Source organism: Acyrthosiphon pisum, chromosome A3 (assembly GCF_005508785.2).
Source record: "Acyrthosiphon pisum isolate AL4f chromosome A3, pea_aphid_22Mar2018_4r6ur, whole genome shotgun sequence".
Lineage (NCBI taxonomy): Eukaryota > Metazoa > Arthropoda > Insecta > Hemiptera > Aphididae > Acyrthosiphon > Acyrthosiphon pisum.
The window spans coordinates 1,782,567-1,805,513 of NC_042496.1; the positions used below are offsets into that span (position 1 = coordinate 1,782,567).

Here is a 22,947-nt window from a genome sequence, read left to right on the forward strand (position 1 = left end):
TCATAAAATAACGGTATCATCGTAACTGGATTTTTATCACGATTCGTGTTATCTAAACCGGGGGCTGACATTAAGCTGATAAGCCACCGAAATGGAAACTTTAGTAATTAAGTAGTCCAGTACTCCAGTCTCCAGTAAATAGTAGTTAGTTTCCTTGTCTATGCAGTTGTCCTGTCAAAGACCAAAGTATAAAGCTGCAGTGTACTATTGCGATCCACGACTGTCCAGTGTCCAACCCAACGAGATAGGGGTACCTATTCAGCGACCAGCTATCCACACGATTTAAGACAGTAGTACACTAGTACAGTAACTGATAGACTTAAATCAGCGTGCCATCGAACCGTCGTACCGTAGACTATAGATCATTATTAATGATTCATTAAGTGCACCTATAATTATTAGCGTGTACAATTTTATTTGAATTTTAAGAAAACGAAATACTCAGTTTTCAAAATGAGCAGTAAGGTGGTAAACGAGAGTAGCATGTTCTACATTGACTTCTGTCCAAATTGCTCAAACATTCTTCACTTGGACGAGTATTTGGGAGAGATGAGACAGAAATGTCAAGTGTGTCCGTACTTCTCAACAATCAAAAACGTCATGCTTGCCTCCCGATCGTTTTACAAACTAAAAGTAATAACTATTCATTATTATCATCTAACAATTCAGAATATAATATTGATGAAAATAATCCTATTGAAAATTGTCATTAAATTTCTGTATACTAAAGTCTAAAATTTAACTAAATTGAAAAGGATGCTTGTGCTTAAAGTTGCTAACTGAATTCTTAAAATTCTAAGTATTAATGGTTAAATCCATATAAAATATATAGTCTATCATCATTAGAGAGTAAACTGTATCCAAAATATGTTTGAGCTAGAGCTAAAACTTGAAGACCCATGGAATTCATGATGACACATTATATTTTTAATCTCATGAACACTAACAAACTAATTTTAAAAATACAGTCAACTCGCGATATAACGAATTTCAAGGGACCGAGAAAAAAATTCGTTAAATCGAAAGTTCGTTACATCGAAATTATATTATACCGCGATATTTTCAAGGGACCGGTAGTTTTATTCGTTATATCAAGATTTTCGTTATATCGATATTCGTTATATCGCGAGTTGACTGTAATAGTATATCAGAGACAATAGTCCTTAAAAAACATTTTTGACAAATTGGATTTATATACACACTCTAGAAACTCTATACCTAGTTAATATAACTAATTTCAGCTACTTACTGTGCACTTAGGAGGACGTCAGCACACTATTTGTTTTCTCCCTCTGGCCCACGCGCAACATGTACAAAACGCATTTACGCAGAATCATTTGCTCTATGTTTTTAAGTAAACTTAGAGTAATATCACCTAATACAAAAAAGATATATAATTGATATATTATTAAATACATTAAAATTGATTGTTTTTTTGCTTTTTTTAAATTTTTATTCATTATAATTAGGAATTATAAAAAGACTATTTTAATATATAATAAATTAGATGTATGTATAAGACCATTACAATTTAAACAAACTGTATACCTATTGTAAATTATAATTAATTTGTATTTTTTTCGTTACAAGATCATATGCACAACTGGGGAGGGCTTAGCCACCTCCTTCCAAATATATTGGATAAGTCGCGAAAAAATATAAGAACCAACTTCTTTTACTGTACATTAAACTAATTTTGTACCTATAACTCTAAATAATTTTTTAAGCATGGTCCTTAAGGCTGAAGTACATTTAAAAAATCCAATATTAATTTATTTGTATGGATACATATGAGATGTGGGAAATACTTTTTCTCTGTGAATCTACTAAATAAATATTACTTACATAGATATTGATGTACATTTATAGTAATAACAAGAAATTTGCAAATATATCAACTTAACAGATGTGTGTAGGGAAAATCTCAATTCAAATGAGGAGTAAATATGAGCCCCTCCCCCCCCCCATAAAAGAGTTGGTCTTACTGTACAAGATACGTTATATTAAGTTATAAATCAGTGACAATAAAATTGTCAATACTTTAATATATTTATATAACAATATACCGATTGTGTTCTATAAACCTAGCTAGTTGACAATATTTTTTTTTTAGTTTTCCCATCTTTTATAGTTGTTAATAAAATAATATGTCAAGGCAAGAGTAGTTCAATCGCCATATACATAAAACTTACTTTCAAATATTTTAATGAAATATTAATTAATAATTATTTTAGTGGTTAAAATGTTATATTGTAACATTGTATTCCTTATAATGTCTAGACGATAAATGACAATTATCTTCAGATTAATACTAGCGTCTATACTCAGGCCGTCGTAAGAGTGCTTCTGGGCGGCAACCAAAATTTGTCCGTTCTTGCGTATTCCAGTGTATTTACGGCGGAAACTTGGTGATAGAGTATGAGAAATACCACGGAGCTCAATCAGTTGGATACGCAAAGGAGTAGTGCTCTTATAGTGGCCCGACTATAGAAATATAACCTTAGCTCAATTAATGTCTTTTAATCAAATCATTGCCCAACAAAATTCCTTAATATTGTCATTCAACCACAATTTTCCAATAAAACAGGAAAATATATGCATTTGTATTCTGTACTAGAATCAATAATATATGCATTATTTTTGAACAAATCTATTATTTTGGCTTACACACAATCTACTCAATTTTGATAAATACTATGATTTTAAATAACTAGTGTTATAATCTGTGCAATTTTTTTTAGGAAATAGATTCAGTTCTGGGAGGAAAAAATGCCTGGGAAAATGTGGATTCAATTGATGTAGTTTGTAATTCATGCAATCATGGCAGAGCATACTTTTTACAAGTTCAAACTAGATCAGCAGATGAACCTATGACTGTTTTCTATAAATGCTGTAACTGTGGACATAGATGGCGAGAATAAATTGTTGACAAAAAAAAATATTGTAATGCATTTTTTGATTATTAAGCATCATAAAAAATACCTAATTATTATCAATAATATACTAAAATAAGTAACACATGATTTGTAGTTTTAAAAATTAGATTTTTATTCTATAATTATTCTTTTATAGCTAAAACACTAAATTTAGCAAGTTTGTAAATTTACTATCTTCTAAGGAAATCAGTCTCACAATTTACTATGAATATTGTGCATTGCAGGAATACTAACAAGTAACAACACAACATAGTAAAATTTAGCCCATGGTGCTTATTATATTTCATTTTTTCATTATTAAATTGTTAAAACTAAAATTAATTATCTCTATCAATAAAAATTTCGAAAAATAAAATATGAATATAAAATATAAATCCATATTCACTTACATGTTACATAGGCACATATAGGTAGTTAAATATTTTATATTTGGAAATTTGGAGTAGAAAATTGTGTAACTAAGGTGAAATGTTGTATTGAGAAATTAGGAATTGGTTAAGGGGGGTGTGGGGGGGCGGAGTCCCCCACGAGCTGCGTTGAATAATTTTGCACTTGGAACGCAGTTTATAAATTGTTGGATTGAGCTCCTCTACTTAATAATTCCCAATTCGAGCACTGCATATAAGTATTAATATGTTAATATATTAATTAATTAATTAATACATATATTGTTATATCCATTAGAGCACGTCAGTACCCCTGTGGGTAGCATAAACGCCATTACTTATAATATGTTATTCGAACTAGTAGGTCGCTAGTAGGAACTACTACCCAGACAGCAATTTCTTGTTTATTAATATTATTATAACATTTTAATAACGAATAATATTAGTATAACGTTATTATAATACTATTATAATATTATCATTACAAAATGCTGTCTGGTGCAAAACTAGTTTTTCGCTAATAGGCATTAGCAATGTCGTGTATAACGAGGCGTCTGTTTCATTTATACGATATTCACCAGGGTGCTTGCGAGTCGCGTTTGCCGTTTATATGAAAGGAGTTGATAGTGTATATAGTAGCCATAGGTCATGTAGCACTGGCCGATGATATGTACCCGTGCCATAGGCGTTGCCGGCTTGACGCTATTAGCCTTTATATTATATTGTACATTACTCTACTATAGTTAATTAAACTGTTTTGAATCATATCATTAAACACATTGTTTGAAGTCTGTGAATGTGTTAACCATTATTTTAAACGCATTTTCGTCTGTATTCATAAGACTATCGTTTTGTGTTGCGCCGGCACGTACAGTAGATAGCGCTGAAAGCGCCTTCCTTTTAATACCGAGTGCACTATTAACTTTTCTGTTTTAAATGCCACGTAAGAGGTAATATAAAGGCACTCAAAGGCACCGTGTCATCTCCGGAGCATACTAACGGCAGCACACCCCCTTAGCACCGAAGTATACCATGTAATACCATCGAAATGCAGTTATTTCCAATCACCGTTTTGGGTCACGGAGGGTATCGACTTAGTTCATAAATGTACTAACGAACCGTTAGTACACCAATCCCCTGCCATGACAATTTTGTCATGTCCCCTGCATTCCTATTCTTTTAGTCCAATTCCTACACTCAGAATACCCATAGAATCAATAAGTTTTGAACTTTTTAGACTCATGACTGGAACCATGATTAGAACCGAACCAAAAGACCACAAACATCATAACCAGCTAGTGACGGGACTAGTCGTTCACTTACGTTCATGGGAGTATCTGTCTTACATACTAAAATTAGATTTTTATTCTATAATTATTCTTTTATAGTTAAAACACTAAATAATTGTTGTTTTTTTAATAACAACAATAAGAAAAAAACAAAAAATGTTTATTTACAAAGAAACTGTACATGGGAGTATCTGTCTTAAGAACTATAATTGATTTATTTATTCAACTCGAGTGAAAAATATGGAAATAAAAATAATTAATCAAATTAATATAAAAAAAAACCTTACGACAGCTCTACGATTATAATATATAACCAAACAACAATTAATTAGATTTTAAAATATTATCATAAAAAGTTAAAGGACTTCATACCTGTATAGACATAATATCATTTGTCTTACAATCGCTTATGTTTACATTTTTATCCAGAATAAGTAAATAACTGACCCACAAATATTTTATATTTATTATGAAAGGAAATTGACACATAAATACATTTTTCTATCTGCCGATATAAAATATCCCAATTTAATAGTGTTAACCACACTTTAAATTTATTAAAAGATTGAGAACACAGTTTGTAATTTTGTAGTTTAAATTTTGATAGTAAATTATGTCAAAGTACTTTTACAGAAAAAAAAATAACATAATTGAGGATTGTAAATTTACTATCTTCTAAGGAAATCAGTCTCTCAATTTACTATGAATATTGTGCATTGCAGGAATACTAACAACACAACAACATAGTAAGATTTAGCCCATGGTGCTTATTTTATTTCATTTTTTCATTATAAAATTGTTTAAACTAAAATTAATTAGACAAATTAGAATTAAAGACTAGAATGGTTTTTCCACCACACAATTTCGCAATAATTTTACAGGCCCTATAAGTACACTTGTATGGTGGCACAGATACCTTCTGTACACGCCGGGCACTCGTGCATATCTGCCGCGCATTTGACGCACGCATAAACATGTCTACAGGGTATAAAAACCGCAGCCATTTCTTCTTTATGACATACTTTGCAAAGCATTGGGTCTAATGGTTCATTTGAACACTGTGATGAATTGCAAGGTAGATCTTTGATATCTTTGACGTTTTCTTCGTCCATTGATAAGTGTACTCTCATTACCGTATTGAACGGCTGTCTACATACAGCACACTGTTTGAGTGTTAATGCACATTCAATACATGCAATGGTGTGAAGACAAGGGATACACGCTATTTTAACCTCTTCTTTGAAGCAAATTTTGCAAAGAAAAGCTTCCGGCGTAGGTGTATGACTTTGACAGACAATGTGAGTCCTGATTAAAAAAAAATAAAAAAAAAGGAAATTTATATTGAAATATAAATGTCGGAATATAATAATATATTTTAATGACTTAAATTAAATATTTAACTGGATTCAAATTTCTAATTTTCAGATTTATTGAACGAAAATATATTTAAAATGCATTTAAATCAAAAATGCTTTTCTAATTAAATAATTAGGCTTATTATTCAAGAAACATACCTTTTTGTCGAATTTACTTTCATATTATTCTCAGTAATAGACATATCCTTACGTTCAGCAATCAGCTTGAATAACTCCTATAAGACAATTTCAAGGTAAATTTTGCATCCACTGTGATTGACAAGACTATTAAATTACCGTTTGATTGAATTTTGTGCTTTTCACGCCACGTACTTTATCCACAAAATTTTGGCCTTTATGTAATTGCACAAAACTACAGGATTGGGCCCATTTTGCATGTTCCGTCCACGGTTCATCATTTTCTTCCCAGTCCTTCAGACCTTGACTACAGTAATAACAAAGCATTTGGTCATTTGTACCGTTGCCTGAAAAAATTAAAAAACTAATATGAGAAATGAACTAGTATAGTAAAATATAATCATCTTACCTATATAAAAAAATCCCACTTCACATAGAGTTTGAATATTTTGTTTTAATGGTATCAAACATTTTTCAAAAGATTTCAATCGTGCTTCTAGGGTGGCAAAATCTCTGTGCTTAGGTGGTTGCATCAGAATACCCACTGAATCTAGCAAGTCTTGAACTTTTTTTGAATTTTTTTTTTCATTAATAGCAGAACTATAAATACCACACACATCATAACCAGCTAAAATTACAATTAAAATAATTAGTTATTTCAAGGCTTCAAGCAATATGCAATAGTACTGAATACTGATTACATTTTTTTTATCTATATATTTATATCTTTATAAAAAATGTGGTGTCCTTAACTTCTACTTTATTATTCTTAAAATAAAAATACCACTTTATGTAATATTTCCTTTTTAAATGTCTTATTAAATTTTCTTTGTAATATTTGGTCCATCCTAACCAAGCCCTAGAGTCTAGATTCTTTTAGATCCTAATCCATAAATAAAACTGTATTCCAAGGGATTGACTTATTAACTTTACTAGCACACAAATCTAGTACCTACTTATTACAGTATCTATGACATGGATATAATTGTCATCTGACTAGTTTAATGTGAAACAAGAAACAACATTCACAAAGAATTGATCTTCTCTGATTCATTAGGTAACCATAACTTAGGAAAGATTTGTTAGCTAATGACCCACCATTAAACTTAAATCATAAAAAGTACTCCCAATTTTAAACGTAGTTAGCATTAAATAATTAGGTATTCCCCGTTTCTTGTGAATAAAGCAGTATAATTAGCAAAACTAATATAAGCATTGAGCAACATGAAAAATTAGGTATTTTACATTTTTATCATAAAATAAAAGTACTAAGAGTTGATCCTATATCCAAATAGGTATTTAGAATTCTAGCTAACAACAATAATTCAACTTTTTACAACTAACTAGAAATCAGCATTCAGTGAATGGAGTAGTTCTCTCTTTTATATGATTGCTGTTCAGTTGTAGTTATGTTATTAAACACACAAAATATTTATCTTAAAATCGACTTAAGTTTCATATCAGATTACGAAGGTATTAAATTTAGGTAGGTATTTGATATTTACCAGAAGAATCGTTAAAAAATTGACATTGTGGAGACTGCCGTTTATGTTCAACAACCGGATCATCACCTTGTTGCCAATAATCGAATTCTGTAGAACAATACAAACATCTAACACGATCTTGTATGCCCAAATAATATAATCCAGCTTTGGCCATTTGGTCAGGTGTTATAAAATTTAATTTCCAGACTCCATAAAACGTTCTCAAGCGATTTTCGTATGTAGTCAAATCCCAAGAAGGTGTTTCTTCGTAAGACATTTGTCTTGATAAATTTGGAATTTCCATATTGTTACTGGGCCACGGACTTTGATAAACAGGAGTAGACTGGGAATGAACCTTTATCATTTAATCGAGATCTGTTATATTGGAAAGTCAACGAGCGATCGTGGCGATCATGGCGACAAAATTGTGTAAACTAAAATTTAGTCACTATATATAGTAATAGAACAGTGTAGGAAGCTATAGATGGCGCTATAATCGCTCGTTGACTATTGTATGTTCGTGTCGTTGACTTTCCGTAACAGCAAAGAACAATTTAGAAGCGAACCTCGATCAGCTGATTGGGGTCTTGGTTACCTATGATCTGAAGTCTGAACCTACGAAAAACATGAAAACGGTTCCACGCACCAACATGATGTTAGACCCATGGTGACCAATATTATGATAACGGTTCCAAGACTTTGGCGGGATACGTTACGCGGGGTCGGCCTGTTTACCATTCCCTATTTCACGTGTGCCACGCACCCCTGGAACCGTGTTCAAGGCCACAATCGCCTGACTCGGCCAGTTCACTGAGTTTCGTACCCCTGGTAACAGATTTGGATCTTTTCAGTATGCAGAGCACTATTGTTCGTTTCCAGCTTCGACCATATAAACTAAGTTTAAATGGTCGAAGCAAGGTGGATATATATATACATATATATCCACGTTGGGTCGAAGGTTTCCAGTCATAGAGTATATACTATATAGAGATGCCCTATCAGAAGAAGTATTATGAATTATGTGAAGCAAAACATGTCGGATTTTGTTTCCAATAACTAAGAACGAACTGATAGATAGCGCTATTTTCAACTTTTCGTAAATCCCACCAATTTAATATTTTGAATATTTTATAACACTTTACACTTAGAAACTATTTTAAGAACAAACCTAAGATGTTGGTGTGTTGCAATAATTTAAGTATTGATAGTACTGATAATTTCTTCACCAAAAATTACTACCCTCCCATAACATAATATAATAGTATTTACTATATAATATATTATACTATTACTTTCCCTCCAAAACTAAAATAAGTGATATCCCGTATCATAAAATGTGCAGTAATATAAGGTATCTGAAATATTCTACATTTACGTGATAAATTTGTTGCTTCGTGGAACGCATAGCGTTATTCATAATTTGTACTCGAAGAACATTAGGAAAGGACGATCTTTTAATTAATAATTTATGTATGGATAATATGCACAACTGGGGAGGGCTTAGCCACCTCCTTCCAAATATATTGGATAAGTCGCGAAAAAATATAAGAACCAACTTCTTTTACTGTACATTAAACTAATTTTGTACCTATAACTCTAAATAATTTTTTAAGCATGGTCCTTAACGCTGAAGTACATTTAAAAAATCCAATATTAATTTATTTGTATGGATACATTTGGGATGTGCGTAATACTTTTTCTCTGTGAATCTCTGTAAATAAATATTACTTACATAGATATTGATGAACATTTATAGTAATAACAAGAAATTTGCAAATATACCAACTTAGCAGATGGGTGTAGGGAAAATCTCAATTCAAATGAGGAGAAAATATGAGCCCCCTCCCTCCCTGCCATAAAAGAGTTGGTCTTACTGTACAAGATACGTTATATTAAGTTATAAATCAGTGACAATAAAATTGTCAATACTTTAATATATTTATATAACAATATACCGATTGTGTTCTATAAACCTAGCTAGTTGACAATATTTTTTTTTTAGTTTTCCCATCTTTTATAGTTGTTAATAAAATAATATGTCAAGGCAAGAGTAGTTCAAACGCCATATACATAAAACTTACGTTCAAATATTAATTGATAATTATTTTAGCGGTTAAAATGTTACTGCAAGCAAGTTGGTTTGATATTAAAAGAAATTAATTTGTTTTTACATTATATTTAAATTTATGTTTTCCTTATACAGTCTAGACTATAAGTGGCAATTATCTTCAGATTAATACTAGGGTCTATACTCGGGCCGTCATAAGAGTGCTTCTGGGCGGCAACCAAAATTTGTCCGTTCTTGCGCATTCCCTTGTATTTACGGTGGCAACTTGGTGAGAAATACCACGGAGCTCAATCAGTTGGATGAGCGAAGGAGTAGTGCTCTTATAGTGGCCCGACTATAGAAATATTACCTTAACTCAATTAATGTCTTTGAATCAAATCATTGCCCAACAATATTCCTTAATATTGTCATTCAACCACTATTTCCCAATAAAACAGTAAAATATATGCATTATTTTTGAACAAATCTATTATTTTGGCTTACACACAATCTATTCAATTTTGTTAAATACTATGATTTTAAATAACTAGTGTTATAATCTGTACAATTTTTTTTAGGAAATAGATTCAGTTCTGGGAGGAAAAAATGCTTGGGAAAATGTGGATTCAATTGATGTAGTTTGTAATTCGTGCATTCATGACCGAGCATACTTTTTACAAGTTCAAACTAGATCAGCAGATGAACCTATGACTGTTTTCTATAAATGCTGTAACTGTGGACATAGATGGCGAGAATAAATTGTTGACAAAAAAATATATTGTAATGCATTTTTTGATTATTAAGTATTATAAAAAATACCTAATTAATATCAATAATATAGTAAAATAAATAACACATGATTTGTAGTTTTAAAATTAGATTTTTATTCTATAATTATTCTTTTATAGTTAAAACACTAAATAATTGTTGTTTTTTTAATAACAACAATAAGAAAAAAACAAAAAATGTTTATTTACAAAGAAACTGTACATGGGAGTATCTGTCTTAAGAACTATAATTGATTTATTTATTCAACTTGAGTGCAAAATATGGAAATAAAAAATAATTAATCAAACCAATATAAAAAAATACCTTACGACAGCTCTACGATTATATATAACCAAACAACAATTAATTGGATTTTAAAATTATCATAAAAGGTTAAAGGACTTCATACCTGTATAGACATAATATTATTTGTCTTACAATCGCTTATGTTTACATTTTTATCCAGAATAAGTAAATAACTGACCCACAAATATTTTATATTTATTATGAAAGGAAATTGACACATAAATACATTTTTCTATCTGCCGATATAAAATATCCCAATTTAATAGTGTTAACCACACTTTAAATTTATTAAAAGATTGAGAACACAGTTTGTAATTTTGTAGTTTTAATTTTGATAGTAAATTATATGTCAAAGTACTTTTACAGAAAAAAAAATAACATAATTGAGGATCATTAATGTACTATCTTCTAAGGAAATCAGTCTCATAATTTGCTATGAATATTGTGCATTGCAAGAATACTAACAACACAACAACATAGTAAAATTTAGCCCATGGTGCTTATTATATTTCATTTTTTCATTATTAAGTTGTTAAAAGTAAAATTAATTAGACAAATTAGAATTAAAGACTAGAATGGTTTTTCCACCTCACAATTTCGCAATAATTTTACAGGCCCTATAAGTACACTTGTATGGTGGCACAGAAACCTTCTGTACACGCCGGGCACTCGTGCATATCTGCCGCGCATTTGACACACGCATAAACATGTCTACAGGGTATAAATGCCGCAGCCATTTCTTCTTTATGACATACTTTGCAAAGCATTGGGTCTAATGGTTCATTTGAACACTGTGATGAATTGCAAGGTAGATCTTTGATATCTTTGACGTTTTCTTCGTCCATTGATAAGTGTACTCTCATTACCGTACTGAACGGCTGTCTACACACAGCACACTGTTCGAGTGTCAATGCACATTGAATACAGGCAATCACATGACCGCAAGGTATGAAAGCCACTTTCATTTCTTCTTTATAGCAAATCTTGCACAACATCGAATCGGGAACTGTTGAAGGATCTCGGCTTTTACATTGTTGGTTTGAAATCTGATCAAGCTGATCAAGTCTATAAAAACAAAACATGTAAAATAAAAAAAATTAGATTCATTAACATATATTTAATATTTATAATATTGTGCTTGAAAAAAAGTAAAAGAAAACATTATGCGGTATATTCAAATAATAATTTAGTTACAAGCAATGAAAATGCATTTTATGAATATGATCGAAACAAATTTGAGTGCATTAAAATCTTTAACTAATTAACTACAATTATACACAAAATATGAAATTCAAGGTGTAATACCTAGGTGTATGACGTTGGCAGACAATGTGAATCCTGATAAAAAAAAATAAAAAAAAAGGAAATTTATATTGTAATATAAATGTTGGAATATAATAATATATTTTAATGACTTAAATTAAATATTTAACTGGATTCAAATTTTTAATTTTCAGATTTATTGAACGAAAATATATTTAAAATGCATTTAAATTAAAAATGCTTTTCTAATTAAATAATTAGGCTTATTATTCAAGAAACATACCTTTTTGTCGAATTTACTTTCATATTATTCTCAGTAATAGACATATCCTTATGTTCAGCAATCAGCTTGAATAACTCCTATAAGACAATTTTAAGGTAAATTTTGCATCCATAGTGATTGACAAAACTATTAAATTACCGTTGGGTTGAATTTTGTGCTTTTCACGCCACGTGCTTTATCAACAAAATGTTTGCCTTTATTTAATAACACAAAACTACAATTATGGGCCCATTTTGCATGTTCCGTCCACGGTTCATCATTTTCTTCCCAGTCCTTCAGACCTTGACTACAGTAATAACAAAGCATTTGGTCATTTGTACCATTTCCTGAAAAAAATAAAAAACTAATATGAGAAATGAACTAGCATAGTAAAATATAATCATCTTACCTATATAAAAAAATCCCGCTTCACATAGAGTTTGAATATTTTGTTTTAATGGTATCAAACATTTTTCAAAAGATTTCAATCGTGCTTCTAGGGTGGCAAAATCTCTGTGCTTAGGTGGATTGATCTGGTACAGAATACCCACAGAATCTAAAAAGTCTTGAACTTTTTTTGACTCATGATTATGGATATCAGGAGCAGAACCATAAATACCACAAACATCATAACCAGCTAAAAATACAATTAAAATAATTAGTTATTTCAAGGCTTCAAGCAATATGCAATAGTACTGATTACATTTTTTTTATCTATATATTTATATCTTTATAAAAAATGTGATGTCCTTAACTTTTACTTTATTATACTTAAAATTAAAATACCATTTTATGTAATATTTCTTTTTTAAATGTCTTATTATTAAATTTTCTTTGTAATATTTGGTCCATCCTAACCAAGCCCTAGAGTCTAGATTCTTTTAGATCATAATCCATAAATAAAACTATGTATTCCAAGGGATTGACTTATTAACTTTACTAGCACACAAATTTATTACTTATTACAGTATCTTTGACATTGATATAATTTCATCTGACTAGTTTAATGTGAAACAAGAAACAACATTCAGAAAGAATTGATCTTATTTGTTTCATTAACCATAACTTAAGAAATATTTGTGAGCTAATGACCCACCATTAAACCTAAATCATAAAAAGTACTCCCAATTTTAAACGTAGTTAGCATTAAATAATTAGGGATTCCCCGTTTCTTGTGAATAAAGCAGTATAATTAGTAAAACTAATATAAGCATTGAGCAACATGAAAAATTAGGTATTTTACATTTTTATTATAAAATAAAAGTACTAAGATTTGATCCTATATCCAAATAGGTATTTAGAATTCTAGCTAACAACAATAATTCAACTTTTTACAACTAACTAGAAATCAGCATTCAGTGAATGGAGTAGTTCTCTCTTTTATATGATTGTTGTTCAGTTGTAGTTATGTTATTAAACACACAAAATATTTATCTTAAAATCGACTTAAGTTTCATATCAGATTACAAAAGTATTAAATTTATGTAGGTATTTGATATTTACCAGAAGAATCGTTAAAGAATGGACATTGTGGAGACTGCCGTTTATGTTCAATAACCGGATCATCACCTTGTTGCCAATAGTCGAATTCTGTAGAACAATACAAACATCTAACACGATCTTGTATGCCCAAATAATATAATCCAGCTTTGGCCATTTGGTCAGGTGTTATAAAATTTAATTTCCAGACTCCATAAAACGTTCTCAAGCGATTTTCGTATGTAGTCAAATCCCAAGAAGGTGTTTCTTCGTAAGACATTGGTCTGGATATATGCTGTACTGGATTATCAGAAACAGATTCAGTTATAGGATATGATGTATTCAAAATTATCGGACATCCATTTGACATGTGGATGATGTTTTTCTCAAATTTTAAAATATTTGCTAACGTCGTCGGTGAGACAGGTTTATGATTTGGGGATGGCGTCATCTGTAAAGAAAAACATAGGTAAATATCAATTAGTCAACATTTCCAAAATAAATGTACTTCAACAAAAAAAATTGGTACTATTTGTTAAAATAAATAATTATTATTTTAATATTTATGAACTTCACATTACTAAATATAGGAGATAATGATTTATGGAAAAACTGGTTGTACACTGTCTTTCACTTTCAGGACCTATGCGTTGTTTCTACAGGTTGGAAGGGTGGGCAGATGCCTCCCCAGACTTTTGTTACATGCAATATGTTATATTTTAACTCACATGGACTGCATTCCAGAAATGATCTGTCCTACAAATTAACTATCAACCTCGCCATGACGGTTTTGAAGCGCCTATGAATTAAGTGGCAAAGTATTTGTAAAGACCAACTTTTAATATATAATATATAATATAAAAATAAAGAATTAGGTACTATATCGTATAAACCACAAGATTATTCTGAAAATGTAAGTGTACAAAAATCTAATAATGCACCAATGGTTTACGATTCAAGATGATTTAATATATAGACTGGAATATAAATTGGCTAGATCTATTTCTAGTTAACACTTCGAATACTCCATCAAACCAAACTTAAAATATGTATATTAATAATTAATAAACATTTCATCTAATATTTTATAAATGCACATAAAAATGTTCTCCTTGACAATTTAAAATCAATTGCATGGTTTCAAGTTGAAAATGTAAATATTGCTTTACCAAATAATAATAGGAAAGAGGTTATTATAACGCTACGTGAAAAACACATACATACGGCTTGTGGTCTTTTCCAAAGATAAAAATTTAAATGACAAATATTCCATGAAATATTGACTGATTATTGAATAAAAAATCACTCAAATTATGCAACATTAGATTGAAACAGAAATATTACTATTGTAGGAGAATACAATGGAATTAATAATGCTCGATTAAAATATAAGCAGACACCAATATAGGAAAAATAAAAAAGAACTTGTCTATAGTTTAATTTTTAAATTGAATACAGTTTATAAGTAAATAATATATAACTGTATAATTATATAAATAATAAGTAATAAACTAATAAGTATGACCATCGATTTTTTAATAGCCTATTATCAATGCAAGTCATATAATTGACTATAAATTAATGTAATTCATCAATCAGTAACCAATTGTACACACAGGATGACACCAAGTACTTATTTTAACTTATTAAGTAACTCGTGTATGATTTTAAATTTATATCTCCGCAGGACACTTCTTTACTATAAAAATCTCAACAATTTGACAATATATTTTTCCAGTAGGTACTTAGGTATATTTAAAAATTCTAAAAATCAGATTTTGAATAATAACTACCTTGATAACTACACTATTGAATAAAAAAGTGTGCATGGTTGGTTAGGTTAATCACCCTATATATTATAAAAATAATATTTTTTATTGTATGTAAGAGTATGTTTTAAAAAGAAAAGAAAAATTGAAATTTAGTTTTTATAAATTAGGTACAAGGAAAAAAGGATAAATATAAGAAATTTCAAACTTCCTTAGTTAAAAAAATAAACAACACAAAGTCAGACAATAACTTTTTATTATTTTACTAAACAAAAACTGTTTGCCCTTTAAATGACATGGGCAATTAATTTAAATAAATGCGTAATTTTAATTATTATAGACATTAGACAAATTAAAAAATCACTATATTATTACCATATATAAGACACGTGATTGTAACATTGCATTATTATTCTTTTTTAGTTTAAATTTTTGGTAGGTAGTTAAGTAGGTAGGTGGCAGATACCCTATGTCTATTTTGTTTGTAACTAAAATAATAAAATGCATTGATGCTTTATTCAGTAAAATATTTCATATTGTAAAGACCTTCGGAGCGTATTAACTATCAGAAGCACAAACTAGCACAATAACAACAAAAAAGGAAACGAATCGATAGTCGCTGGCCTCAGCTGATAATAACATTAATCAGTATTGTTTATTTTTTTTTTTTTTGTTCATAAAAGCCTCGACTGACAAAACAATTTGTATGCGCGTCCACCGCCTAAAACCGATTAACCTAATGAGCAAAAGCAGGAAAAGACACACCCAATGACACAATAATTATATTTTTATAATGAAATTGTAGACGAGAAATCGTTACGAGTGCAAACGAGCTCGTCAACAATTATATGGAGACGATATTATTACGATAAACAATCGACAATTATACAATTTACGGGACAGAAACGAAAGTTTGCCTCTCCCCGGGTACAATCGACCATTATCGACACATCATATTATTATTATCGTTATCGATATCATAATATTATAAATATAACAAAGCACGAGATAAGTCCACGATTATTCCGATAGGACGTGGAACGGAAACGTCCGTTTCCGGTGTTTACACAAGGTGTGCTCGAAAACCATGAACGGGGAACGGCGTGTGATTCGGGAAAATCGATGGTGCGGGCGCAATAAAACGTTCACCCCGTCGCCCGCGCCCTGCCCACACGAAAACACGATAGGTCTTACTCCATTCACCGCCCGCGAGCAGGCTGTCGTGCGGGCCCACCGGCTCTGTGGCGGCGGGAGAGAGGGACGTGGCGGCGGCGGAAACAGTCCACATCACCATGATACCAGTGATAACCAGATGGAACGCCTTTTACGGCGGCCACTCGTAAAATATAACCTTCGCGACAACAACAGACTGCTATGCTACCCATTATAGTAGTTACGTAAATGGGTACCAACCGTTTTTCGCGCGCCCAAACGACGCCGAAAATAGAAGGCACCCAGGCCCGTAATGCGGGCGAGGCGGAGAACACACGGTGGAAATGTAGAGGAAAACCATTTTATAATTCATAAACATACGGAAGAGATAGTACGAAAAAATAAAGAAAACACTCTACCTTGTGTGCTGCGTTTTTCCAAATTATTTTGCGCGCGCGATGGCGAAAATATTGTGCGTGTTGAAGTGAGTGTGACGGCGAATGAAGGGAAACGACGGTGTAATTAATGTGTCCTGGATGTAAGTGCTTTTCCCCGAGAGACTTCGAATTATAGCCTTTACAGAGCAAAAACGGTGTCGAAAGAGGCCGTTTTCGGCATAAACCACAGCTGTTAAAATAATAATAATGTTTTCCACGGATATTATATTGTCGCTCGATACGAGTGACAATGAGAACAACGACACAGACGACGACGACGACGTCGGAGTGTCGGGATACGGGTGGGAAAAACTGGGAACGGAATTACAACGGGGCAAACATCACGAAAATGTGTGCGCGGAGTTAGCGGTAACGGCAAAAAATCGGTCGCAAAGAGTCCAGCAGTACTGAAACAACGAATAACGATCACCGATGAACGAAAAGCCGAGAACCTCCGCCGCGCTGCAGTCGCCAGTCGCGTTGCACGGCCCCTCTACAGCCGACCGTCGGCGAATAGGGAGCCAGAGCACGCGCGCGCGTCGGTCGATACTCCATACACGAAACCACGTCGAGACAACAAAGTGTTGACAACGTTTCGGTTTTTGGGCACACTACTACTAATACACGACTGCCTCTGCCCTTTACAAAAGCTTTCGGAAAACATTTATACGTTGTAATAGGACAATAACAATATTCGTCTCGACGGCCCCGCGAGGATGACAGCAAAAAATAAGACTGTAATAACGTTATTATCGTCCTGTTGCAATAATATTATATTATTATTATCTTATCGCGAGCCCAAAATATTCGCGATGTATAATTAATTATTATAAAAAATGGTTGTCCGACCGAGGGTCCTTGGATGGTTACTCTAACATTCGCTCGCCCTCTTTACTAACTCTTCGTGTACGCATAATCCAGCGCAGTTTTCTGTGATGCCCGTCTACGATTTTCCGTTTTAATTTCCTATTTATATTTTTTGTGCACGTAAGTATTTACGAAAATACCACCGCAAAGACATGATATCATGTGCAATGAATTTCCATTGGAAAAACAACAGAATGATAAAAACACGTGTTTATTGTGCTGATAAACACGGAATGTGTTTACTGTTTACTGTTTATGACGTACGCTCAATTATTTATTTAAATTAGGTTAGCGTTGTTGTACACCCGAACTCCGAAGTAAACGCAAAACTCGAGTAAAATAATCATAACTAATTAAGTACATATCATATCATTACATTATACCTATATTGTTACATTGTTATAACTTATACTATTTTATTATATTAGCTTACGCGATTGGTATGTGTATATCGTATCCAGTCCTGTAAAGAATACTTTTAAAAAGTACTTGAGTAAATACTCAAATACATTTTATTTTAAATATTTAAGATACTACTTTTGGTTTATAAAGTGGGTTTCTAATAATTATCGTAATATAAACACATAGGTAGTAGGCAATCTAATAGTTTTAAAGGGAATATTGTTTTTCAATATTCAATAACTTTTTTTAGAAATTTTGTTTTCACAAACCTTTGGGCTTCGGCTAACACAGAAATACAGAATATTAAATAATACTATTATTCCATTATTGTAGTTGATAATAATATTTTTCCAACCAATTATTTCGAATAAAAATAAAATGTTCGAAATAAAAAACCAAAGTATTCAATAACAAAAAGTATTTAAAATGCCATTCAAAATACTTCATGCTGAAAGTATTTAAAAAGTTATTCAATACTTAAAAAAGTATTTGAATACTTTTACTTAAATACTTTACAGGACTGATCGTATCTAACATGATTATTAATATTTGATCATATTTTTTGTTTTACACGGAAATAATAGCGTATTATCTAGATTATACGACCATTGATTATAAATACTGGTATTAATCAATGATTACTCCCTAACGCCAATTCAGCCCAAAACATTCAATTTCTTTTACAAAATTTCAAATTTGTGATATTAAACCAAATAAATATTAAAATATTGTACCTTGATACCAGCTGTAGACTTCTGTATTTACTCAAAAAAATGTATTGCTATTTCAATCTCCTAAATTGATGTGGATTATGGAGTGCAATTCTTGATTTTACAATGTCACACTTAACGAAAATTCTTTAAATCAATTTCATTAAACAACATAAAAATTAACAACGCAAAGTCATGTCAACTCGGTCACTGTTAGTAAACAAATACACAAGCTATTCGAATTTAATTAGTTGGATGTATAGTTATCTCAAATACTGATATACATGTTTACTCTTAAATCGTAATAATCGAATAGAAAACAAAAATGTTATCTGTATAATTATTCCAAAGGTTGTCATGAACTTATGAGTCATGCCTAACAATAATACCAAAGTGTTCAAATACATTCATTCATTTCATTGGCATTGTATATAGTAATCGTAAAGAAGAAGAGATAGCCTCCAAGCCTGGGCGCCCAAGTCGATTGATCCATTCAAAGGGCTGGTCATTTATAGTTTATACAAAACAAAATATATAATATCGGAATACTTGATAGGATAAATATTCAATAAATCTAGTATCAATATTTTGTATATTATGTCTATTTTATAGCGCCATCACGTTGAGTCCAATATCCAAAATTCTAAAACCCTTCACACCATAATGACATAAATTGAAACATCCTACATTATACGTACACATTTTTATGATAATATTATATTCACTCTTCATAAAATGTTTATATAATCTACAGACAATCTAACCTCTGATAAGTATGCGTGTGACACTAGAGTCAAACACACAATAATATTATAATATAACATGCTTATTACTTAGCATATTCTGTACATTTGTCGTCTATCGATTGGTAACTACCTAAACAGTAAACATATTTAGTTTAACGAAAACAATAACGAAACAAATGTATTCCAGTACGTTATGACGTAATGTGTACAATAAATTGATATTAGCCAACCTCTAAATTGCAAGGCTGATAATTATTCACTATTAATATTACTTTTCTACAATGTAATTTATTATTATTCAAGTCTTCTGCTTGACGATTTAAAATATTTACAATGTTCTAAGACTTCTAAAAGCTACGACTGTTTTGGGGAAATTTTGGAAAACAAAAAAATACGAAATAGGCACGGCTAAATATTAAAAATAACATTATTATAATGATTTGGAAATCGGTGGCCCACAGTGTGACTGTGTGAGGTAATGCCGTAATGGCGACCTCGGACCTACCACGTAGACATCGTCAGCTGGAAGACGGTAGGGGAAAAATCTAAAAAGCCATTCAGTAATTTCATATTATATTCACACAGTGCTGCCACGTTCTGTTTTTCACAAACCGAACTCTGTTGTAGTCTATGCACATTAAGTTATTCGAGGATGTATGATCCCTATATAAAGCCTTGAACACCGGAAGTTGAACGTGGGAAAACAACATCAGTGGCTCATTAATAATAATCCGTTGTTGTTTACAACACATTTTAACTATTTTTAAATTTAAGTACCGATGGAATATTATGGTCTGTTTAAGAGTAAACCGAATATTAAAAACCACATTAATATGGCCTAGATAAGTAGATAACTATACAGAACGTTGAAATCTAATAGTCATCGAGTCGTTTAATTAAATTAGCTGTGCAAGCCGCATACACAGTTAATATCCAATTAAACCTAAATGGCAATATAGGCATTATCGTACATGGAAGAAACATGTTTGTTCAATGCAATTCAAATTTAATTAAAACTTTCCATCACTATACAATGGAAATCGGATTTGCTATTTTAGTCTCCACTAGTCCATTGCCCATAGCCCGTATTTGAAATATATGACGTAAAAAAGTGAATGCTATAAACAGTATAGTACACGTGCTATTTTCATTCACTATTGATTAAACTTGAAATATATTGAAAATCAATGAAGTGAATTGGTATTTTTAACTTCAAAACAATTATTTTGCGTATACTTCTAGCAGGTGGCCGACAACAAGTTACGAGTACCCTGTAGTAGATTTAATAATTAGAAATTCTATGGTTTGAAATTTAAAACAAATGGAATATGAATTCGTATATTATGGACTAAAGCTAAAACCATTGATTATATAAACCATGTATATGTGTATAATACTATTATTTGTCAAACCACTAATAATATTAGTCACGGATTTAGATAGAAATACTAATATCGAATGTTTTAACGAGAACCAGAGATTAAAAACGTTATTTAAAAAACGTTAAACATAATAAAAACTAAAACAAAATTATGCCTACAAAAAAAAATTATAAGACCAAGACATAATACATTTATACATGTACTACTTTGCACTGCTGCCCGGAACAATCATAATGTTCTATAATTAATCAGTTACTAATAATATGTTTACTATACAATTCATAAAAAGTGGATAATACTGTTTTGTACATTCAGTGTCTAGAGAAGTCACTGTAATGGATATGTTAAATTTGAATTCAATGATATAAAATCATTGTACCTACACGAAAAACGATTAGTCTGTCCTGTAATATCACTAATTATATTTGATGATATTATTGTGATTAAGAGGACGCCACACGAATATTTGTTGTCTCCGTCTTACAGGTGCGTATCATACCAAATTTACTCTCAGTAAAAGGTAAAACACATTTAGCTCCGTTAGTTTAAAAGTTTAAAAATCGACTTAATATGAAACTTGATTTACCATCAAACACTATCTGTTCGTATGCTGTTTTTTACCATAGATCACTTTTTTGCAAGTTATGCGTATATAATAATATAGAGTAAATTAAACATGTTCGTAATTCACTTAAAAACTGAATTATCGTAAAATACCAACATACGAACACAAATAATGTGCTTCATAATAAGTCAATATTCACATTTCACTCTAGTTTTTAAAGTAATCGAGTTAAACGCGATAAGTTACGCTGCACTTGTAAAACGGACACAACAAATATCCGTGTGGCGTCCTCTACACTGTTTGAATAGTGTTTCGGGCGAGATCAGCTGGGTTAATTTATGGATTCCAGATAAGAGCTTTTTCCAGATTTGGTCAAGTCTAAAGACAACAAAAGAGACAATTCCATTAGAAACTCGGAAGAAAGCGATTACCGGAATCGGTGTAAGAGTCATTCTGTCATTGACCTGCTCCAACCTATGTATAGGATGCATGGGCTAAAAAGAGACTGCGTAGTACTCGTATTATAGTAGTGATGGGGTAATGGCTATGGAAAGGAATCGAGAGGTAGTCGCGTAAAAAATAAAAATCTGCTTTGCGGTATTGCGGAGAGAAAGTGCGCGGCCGGCGACCGAGTTTATCAAACTCTCTATACAACAGTATACACTGTTATTATTTTTGTTATTATACTTATTATTGTTGTTGTTATTACTTATCGCGTAGTCCTCGTCCTCGTACAACCACACTCGTGTAGACACACAAACGCATACTATAAAGCGACTATTATAATACACCAAACACGGCCACACGGTACTCATAATTCATAAATCATAACAATGGTACAAGTAGAGCACTATAATAGCTTATAGTGCCTTAGTACAAGTAGCCTGGTATCTACGGACTACGAGTCGATCAGTCAGTATAGCATATTAGCATTGATTAATTAAAAATATTAAATGTAATATTATTTCTAACCCATGTGATAGCACAATCGAACTATAATATCGTCCTATTATAGAACTTGTATTTTGTATAATATCATACACGGCCCATATTATAATATTACTGTATTATAATTTGGAATATCCGAAAAATAAATTATTCATGACTATTGTCTATTAACTACCATTAAACGTAACAGGCAACGGGAAGTGGAAAAAATCTATATAGACGCAGAGTATTATAATAAACTACTGTAGTGTTTCCG

The 22,947-nt window shown here is 31.2% G+C and overlaps 3 protein-coding genes across 9 annotated transcripts in view; 1 reads left to right on the forward strand and 2 right to left on the reverse strand.

Annotated features, from left to right (window-relative positions):
* Nucleotides 1–43: 43 nt before the first annotated feature.
* On the forward strand, nt 44–10,409 carry LOC100168545 (DNA-directed RNA polymerase III subunit RPC10). Of its 3 annotated transcripts, XM_029491514.1 has the most exons (3): nt 60–290; nt 430–633; nt 2,742–3,038. In XM_029491514.1, the coding sequence occupies exons 2-3, from the start codon at nt 454–456 to the stop codon at nt 2,919–2,921; spliced, it is 360 nt and encodes a 119-aa protein (XP_029347374.1). In that variant the 5' UTR covers nt 60–290; nt 430–453; the 3' UTR covers nt 2,922–3,038. The 3 variants fall into 3 exon arrangements, with proteins under 3 accessions (XP_008185471.1, XP_029347374.1, XP_001943300.2); XM_008187249.3 differs by lacking the exon at nt 2,742–3,038 and adding an exon at nt 10,214–10,409 and having other exon boundaries at nt 44–633; XM_001943265.5 differs by having other exon boundaries at nt 60–633.
* On the reverse strand, nt 5,690–7,985 carry LOC100159652 (baculoviral IAP repeat-containing protein 2). The gene is given in 6 exon segments (XM_001944122.5): nt 5,690–5,872; nt 5,874–5,916; nt 6,126–6,202; nt 6,264–6,451; nt 6,514–6,732; nt 7,610–7,985. Coding segments are annotated over 6 exon segments (909 nt in total). The 5' UTR covers nt 7,953–7,985; the 3' UTR covers nt 5,690–5,833.
* An 86-nt stretch (nt 10,410–10,495) lies between the features above and the next one.
* LOC103310098 (baculoviral IAP repeat-containing protein 7) overlaps nt 10,496–22,947 on the reverse strand; it is a 31,710-nt gene continuing 19,258 nt past the window's right edge. Inside the window, exons 1-7 of one of the 5 annotated variants that reach the window (XM_008187247.3) lie at nt 19,075–19,276; nt 13,738–14,164; nt 12,644–12,871; nt 12,394–12,581; nt 12,256–12,332; nt 12,015–12,047; nt 10,496–11,774 (exon numbers count right to left, since the gene is read on the reverse strand). In XM_008187247.3, coding sequence (XP_008185469.1) covers nt 11,327–11,774; nt 12,015–12,047; nt 12,256–12,332; nt 12,394–12,581; nt 12,644–12,871; nt 13,738–14,164 — 1,401 coding nt within the window. In that variant the 5' untranslated portion in view covers nt 19,075–19,276 and the 3' untranslated portion in view covers nt 10,496–11,326. Of the gene's footprint in view, nt 11,775–12,014; nt 12,048–12,255; nt 12,333–12,393; nt 12,582–12,643; nt 12,872–13,737; nt 14,165–15,857; nt 16,980–17,053; nt 17,568–19,074; nt 19,277–22,947 lie in introns of those variants that run through there. The other 4 variants (XM_008187245.3, XM_016806405.2, XM_008187246.2 and 1 more) reach the window with 4 other exon arrangements.

What these genes read in the sequence shown, in the direction of transcription:
- LOC100168545 (XM_008187249.3), top strand. Translation starts at nt 454, where the DNA reads ATGAGCAGTAAGGTGGTAAACGAGAGTAGCATGTTCTACATTGACTTC. An exon ending in GATCGTTTTACAAACTAAAA is followed by an intron (nt 634 to 10,213) that starts GTAATAACTATT and finishes AATTTTTTTTAG; the next exon opens with GAAATAGATTCAGTTCTGGG.